The sequence below is a fragment of the Neodiprion virginianus genome, chromosome 3, assembly GCF_021901495.1.
Source record: "Neodiprion virginianus isolate iyNeoVirg1 chromosome 3, iyNeoVirg1.1, whole genome shotgun sequence".
Classification (NCBI taxonomy): Eukaryota; Metazoa; Arthropoda; class Insecta; order Hymenoptera; family Diprionidae; genus Neodiprion; species Neodiprion virginianus.
This window is the reverse complement of record NC_060879.1, coordinates 19,210,153-19,217,071: the sequence shown is the minus strand read 5'-3', so window position 1 is coordinate 19,217,071 and position 6,919 is coordinate 19,210,153. Positions and strand designations below refer to the sequence as shown.

At 36.7% G+C, this 6,919-nt stretch overlaps 1 protein-coding gene across 1 annotated transcript; it reads left to right on the top strand.

Annotated features, from left to right (window-relative positions):
• Positions 1–3,026: 3,026 nt before the first annotated feature.
• LOC124301570 (odorant receptor 4-like) lies at positions 3,027–6,770 on the top strand. The gene is made up of 7 exons (XM_046756787.1): positions 3,027–3,064; positions 3,294–3,738; positions 4,419–4,704; positions 4,813–4,912; positions 5,818–5,928; positions 6,028–6,183; positions 6,295–6,770. Exons 1-7 carry the CDS (start codon positions 3,038–3,040, stop codon positions 6,343–6,345), a joined length of 1,176 nt encoding a protein of 391 aa, XP_046612743.1. The 5' UTR covers positions 3,027–3,037; the 3' UTR covers positions 6,346–6,770.
• Positions 6,771–6,919: the final 149 nt, after the last annotated feature.

The window sequence follows — 6,919 nt, the reverse complement described above, 5'->3', positions numbered from 1 at the left end:
CAATTTACTATGCACCCTAATACGCGGCGAAGGTATCATGCTCATAACGAATTTGTTCATTAATTCGAAAGGAAAATCGAGCAAACTTTCCGTCATTCGGTTGCTTCACATTCCGTATCGGTTGATAATTCCAACATGCCGAATCGAGGTGCAAGATATCCAATTTGAGGTAACGCACTATTGCGTATGAAATTACTGCTATCAAGGGTGGTAAAAACAATTCGACCCATCGTACGACAAGCGCCGGATGTCGACGTCGTTTTATACACGTGACTCGTGACACATTATTTTGCAAATTGAAATATCGAGATTGTGCAAAACGTTTATAAAATGCAATACAATACGGTTGGAAATTCTTTTGAAATTTATTTTGCACGCGCATTTCAAGTGTTTCTTCTACTTAATTTCAACTTCGGAACTAAAACTTATTGGATCAGACGCGGACTGCTTATTTTACGAACAATATTATAACGCAATAAATACTTTAGAAAAATAACGATTTTCTTTTTAACGCTTTGAATTCACCGTTGTTCTGCAAAGTTCCATTGAGATTCTGTGAAGTCTGAATTTGGTGAAATTTTTCAGAGTATTTTAGAGAATTCGCGAGTTTCACACATGGTATTGCAAATTAAATTCCAGTTGTTCTCATCGTATTCCAGCAAAAAATGTAGACCCTCAGGCAACGAAAGTGGGAACCACGAACAAAAATTTACTCTGCAATTTAGAAACCAAAAAAATGACAATGTATTTTGGACGAAGTACCAGCAACAATATCCTTGCAAAAAAAAAAAAAGAAAAAAGAAAAAACACTGAAATAAAAATCCTTACTGCTCAGTATATATTTTTTTCGCTAAAATAAGCTTATCTTATTGCCAAATTTTCTTTCGTATAAAACATAACTCATAAATTTCTTATACGTACGCTTCAGAGCACGTTCAAATGCTTTCTTATTGATCATCACGATTATTTCAACAGTGTAGAACTTCATAACCTGAAAATGGAAGCATCGTTGCTAAAAAAATTTTTACACCGCGAGATTTATACATCGCAGATGAAAATTCATGTGAATTATGTTGAACGATTAACGATAATTTCTTACTTTTAAAAAATATTCAACACAGGCTGTAATTTTTTTTCCGTCCGTTCATTCGTATCACGTATCACGCAGCTGACGAATTATTTACGAATTTCAATCATATGCATACCCATAAAATTATGGCGCCCTCTGTGCACCGTGCTGACACCGTTACAAAAGAAATAGATGAATATAAATAATGTTTATTTATGCCTCAATCTGATCCCAAGTCTTGAGGCAAGAGAGAGAGAGAGAGAAATAGAGAAGAATAGTTAGGGTCGTTCCCTCTCCTTCAAATACCCTAATTATATTCCGCTCTAATGTCATAAAAGTCATACCCCGGTTGCCTTGATCGGCATGATCGGCGACCGCATGACCACGTTATCGATCAAATATAGGAAGGATCGACGTGCGTTTTGGTTCCTGTCTCCGTAAACTTCTTACCGTTCTATAATACAGAACGGTGCCTCTCTGTGTTATCTTTATAGTCGTACAACTTTCGAGCGTATGTTATCCATCTAATCTCAAAGCCAGACGAGACTCGCATTTTAAATAAGACTCTGGGATGTTGCAGTTAATCGAGAAAGGGAAGGGCTTCTCTTCGTGGTAAAGAGACTGCATCAGCTCACGTGTAATTTTTTTTATTCATCTCCTTCTTTTCTCAATATCCTTGGTGCGAGACTAACCGAGTCTCTCAATTTCTAATCCTTAAAAACCTTCTTGAACACCTAGATTTATACCTGGGCATTCAGCAGTTTTAATGAAACTTTGTTGGTAAGTTCGGGGTACTTCTTGGCAAATCTTTAACTGCACTATTCCTCGTCAACTCTTGGCTTTTAGATCGTGTTAACGCAACACTAATAATATTGACCAACTGATTCAAGGAAGATTGAAAACCATGCCATACTTAGCGATCTTTAAAGGCTGGTATACCTTCTGATGTCCTCTCACAATCGGTAGAATTGTAATCCACGTCCGGTTATCGTATCGTATTATTTTATTGCAATTTAATTGGTACCGATGGTCAAGTTCTCTTGTACTAGAACGGAATTATACCCAGCCGCTCCCTATCGTTAATACAACCTTACCAGTGATCATCGGGGGTTTGGTAAACGCGACACACTGACAACAAGAATTCTATGAGATTACAATCGGCAACCACACCGTTACAATTAAGAGAGATTGTTTGTTCGATTTGACATCTCAGATTTGAACACGGTACAGAACTTGATAATTGGCATCGTCGATACCTCACCAGTGATCCACAGGACATTGTTACTACAATAACAACTAATTCCAAAACGCACGCGAATCTTGATGCAAGGGGTGTCCGTTTTTGATTGGTCAGTATTTCGTGTGATTCCGCGTATAATTTCATACAATTTGGTTTAAAATCAGAAACTTATTCTTATTGATAATTGAAAATCATCCACATTTTTTTCAAATTTATCGCTTCCCGTATGGATGTAGTCTTTGTTTTCCTCCGTTCGAGAAAAATACATTTGGAAATATCCAATTGAATTACTACGTGCTTAGTGTTGGATCTCTTGTATCTAAAGTATGCAAGCTCTTCGGGTTATCTTTGAGACTTTAAGATTTTTGATATTCTTCAATGGTGTTCTTAAACCAATTCGACAAAAGTTTTCTCCCTGGAATATCAAGATACGAGTGTCAAGGCAAATGCAAAAACGCGTACCAGTTTTTTTAGCCGTGAATTAATTATACGTTGATCACAACGGATGGTCAAACAGACCATGGTAATAAGTATGCACACTGGCAGTTTAATGGATGGTCGAGGTATCGTAAGCATCTGTAATATGTCCATTAATTTGAAAATACCGTATCGATTAAAACTTTCCATTGTGATTGGCTCACGCCGGCCAATCAGAGCATTGCCAATGTTTACTACGGAGCAGAAGGCACTCCCTTCATCAGTTTATTGTGAGTCTTGGACCGTACATCATGGATCCAGCTACCTCGATGAATCAGGTTAAAACCGATTATTAGAACTTTGAAATTATACGTGAATCGTGAAAGATTCGATCAAAACGTTCCATTGATGTGTACTGTGGATGAACTTCCAATTTCTTCCAGAATCTTGTATACGGTTGCATAAAATTTGAAGTATCTGAAAAAGTTTTGGTCAATCTTAACGAACACAATTTCCTCCTGTCGTGAATCTTTCGGAGATTACTGTTTTCTTTTCATCCATTTCTAGGTGGGAATAGCAAAAGCTGTTCAAGTCCTTGACTGGAACAACAGAATCTTAACGCTACTAGGGATCTGGCCTAGCTCTCCAAACAACCTAAGATTTACTCTGAGTTTCGGTTATATGGCAATCCAGTTGGCTTTGGAATACGCGGATCTTTTCCAATCCACCAACACGTTTGAGCATATCGTTGCGAATCTCACGCAAAACATTACGTTCACAACAATTGTGTTCCAAGTAATGTTACTACGTTTGAACTGTCGACAACTCAAAGAAGTGATCGTTACGGTGCGCGAGGACTTTCACGAGGAAAATTATGAAAGTTGCGAAGAAAGAAAAGTATTCTTAGCTTACTACAAACAGTCCAGGATATTTTTTCTAACAGCAGTCCCAATGGTACTTTCTACCGCCATCACTACGTACGTGGCACCACTCGCTAGTGTACCGGGAATGAGTAAGTTTTGTCAAATGTATTTCTCACTGATCCATGATCGACAAATACTCGTGATCCACATTTTCTTTTTTTTTTTTTTTTTGTCAAGAGTACAAAATTCAACGGTAAAGTGAAATCGAAATCCTCAAGTCTTATCAATCTTGACCTTCAATTTTAAATTTCCAGAGTTCCTTATAAAAATAATTCTCTTCGTTAACGTCATTCATAAATGTTCAAGACAATACTTTCGTGCTAATGTATCAGAGGTGACATGAGATGTTTATTGCAAACGTTACAGCAATTTGATGCAACGACTCTGATCAATCAGTACGCAACGAACAGTAAGACTCTTAAAAAATTGTCGAACATCATCATTTTTCGTAGTAATTCGTACTCTTCAACGATAATTATCCGAGTTTAATTTCGATATTTTTGGGTAGATAATTACAGATAACTAGAATTTTGCCATATATTTATTAGAACAGCGATATCCTACGAAAGAGATCGATTTTTCAAATGCTTTTCTAGTTTACCGTTTATTCGTGGTATTATTATTGATAGGAGTCTGACAGTGAAAAAAATTTCAACTTACCGTTCAGAATTTGTTCGAACCTTCTGAAAATCCGTTCGGTTCGAAAACGTTTTATAAAACGTGCAATTACTTTCCGTTCACGTTATCTAGAATAACAATTGTTTCACAGAGAATAGAAATGAGACCGTGAAATGGAATTTGCCGTATCACATGCGGATGTTTCACGACGTGTCGCAACTTCACTCTTACGCACTGACTTACGCCGCTCAGCTTCCATTTGTTTTCATCGCGTCCTTTGGCCACACTGGTCCCGATTGTTTAATCGTAACCTTGATGCTTCACGTTTGTGGCCAATTGGCCGTCCTGGGGGAACGCATCGGCAACATGAGCACTGATTATCGAGAATGCGGCCTAGCGATAGAAAAGTGCGTCCGGAAGCACGTCAGACTGATACGGTGGGTATTTTCAACGCCATTCGCGACGGAATACCAACTCAGTTTGGAAATTCAATTTGTCTCTGATAAAGATTGTCCGAGAAATATTTTACAAATAATGATATTCAGGATGGCGAAAGATTTGGAGGAGTCCTACAACGTCATCTTGTTGGTACAACTCATCGGAGGAACGGTTCTCATTTGCATCCTGACTTACAATGTCTTGGCGGTAAAGTATCTGGGGCATTCCACGCCAAATCGACCACTTTTCAAAGTTTCTTTTTTTTTATCCTTTTCTAGCCTACGAAAAACGTTTTTCAGAATTTTTTCAAATTCTTTTTTACCCAACCAAAGGAAAGTCGTGATTTTTTGAAAAAAATGATTTGTTTTTTTAAATAGCTAAAACTTTTTCAAAATTTGACTTATCGGGACGTTTATTTTTTGAAAATTTTTTTTTTCGATGTACTTCTTGAAAAAAAAAATACAAAAAATACAACAAAATTATTCAAACCCATCTTCATCGTTTTTTGTCAGATTTTTTGAAAATATCTAAAATTTCTCGATGAATTCCATTTTTGATTTTTATTTTCTTTTTGAAAAAAAAAACAGAAAATATGCACATCGTGAAAATGACATATTTTATGGGAAAAACTCTCAGCTTTTAGAAAAAATATAAAATTTGAAGTAACACGCGCGGCGCAGTGAGAAAAATCAGTTTTTTCACTTTAATTGGATTTTGAAGGGTCTTGTGTTGCGTACGCCAAAAAATCAACATTCCCATTGAAAAGCTGAGAATTTTTCCCACAAAGAACTATCTTCTTTCAATTTTGATAAAAAAGTTTTCTGCGTCATAAAATTTCATAAAAAAGTGGATAAATTTGTTTTTTCTTCAAAAATTCAAATAATCACAACATCAAAATGGCTGCACAATAAGCGCCTAAGCTTTCGGGAAATTTTTTTTACAACGTAGAGAATATATTTTCGAAGTTCGAAAAAATTCCGCGGGGGTCGCCGTGCAAAAATGATTTTATTTGGCGGAGTGACACATACGCGTTACGTGTTCGTGTTGAAATCTGCGGCTTCAAGATATAACGAAAGTAAAATTTAAACCCTGTAAAAATATTTTTTACACAGAATACTGGAACAGGACAAAAAGCTCACTTCCTTACTTTCTCGTTGTACGTCCTCAGCGTCTTGCTTTTGATCTACGTCTACTGTTTCATCGGCGAGAGCCTTATTCAAGAGGTGAGTCTAACCATACTTGGAAAAAACACTTAGTACAATCATTTTTTTTTCATATATACGCTGATCGGCGAGTTTGATTTAATTTAACGCTACTTTCAGAGTACGAAAGTACATCATGCCCTCACTCAGTGTGCTTGGCACGAGATGCCACTGAAATATGAGAAAATGATCATCATTTGCATGGGGAGAGCTCAGCAGCCGCTCATACTGACGGCTGGAAAATTTTACATATTTTCTATGAGGAACTTTACCGCTGTGAGTTTACATGATTACTTTTTAGCTGTTGCATAATCTACAGCAGATTATGCTATCGAAAATATAAATGGTAATTTCTTGGACGAATTACATTTTTTTTTTTTTTTACAGATATTAAGAACTTCCATGGCTTACCTTTCGGTGTTGAGAAGTCTATTGTGATCACTAATGAGCGTATACCCCACGATTCGAAGTGACTCCAGCTTAGGATATAACACTTGGTTTGAGAAACGCAATGGAACCGAGGAAATATCTATTGAACAATGATTACCGATATCTAGAATTTTTTAACGATAGACTGAATTGAGAATCGGATGAAAGATCACTTTGGACGACTCATTAGTTCGAATCTAACGCGGTGCTGTAACGCAAAATTTCGTTTACAAGACGTGCTCGCAATGTTTAAACTATTATTACAATAAAGCTGGACATCCGTTTTAGCAAAATTCATTAGTAAATCACGAAGTATTTTACAGAATACTGATAATGCGCGCACAGAATCTTGTGAATGATAATTATAGGTCTGTATTAGGAAACTTCAAATAAATTACATGTTAGATGGAAGATACTGAGAAAAAAAATAAATAGAACTGTACTTCTACGCAATTTTGATGTTTCTGATCCTATCCCCTCGCTTATACGTGCGCGATAAAAGGACTTTCTAAACGGATGTTTAAAACGCAAATCGGTGAGATTGTCACGTCCTCGGCGGCCTCTTTCCGTAGATATTAAGCAT

Excerpts from the sequence above, each read along its gene's own strand:
- LOC124301570 (XM_046756787.1), top strand. The coding sequence starts at position 3,038 with ATGGATCCAGCTACCTCGATGAATCAG. Across the intron at positions 3,065-3,293 it reads CAGCTACCTCGATGAATCAG|GTGGGAATAGCAAAAGCTGT; the intron begins GTTAAAACCGAT and ends ATCCATTTCTAG. Across the intron at positions 6,184-6,294 it reads CTATGAGGAACTTTACCGCT|ATATTAAGAACTTCCATGGC; the intron begins GTGAGTTTACAT and ends TTTTTTTTACAG.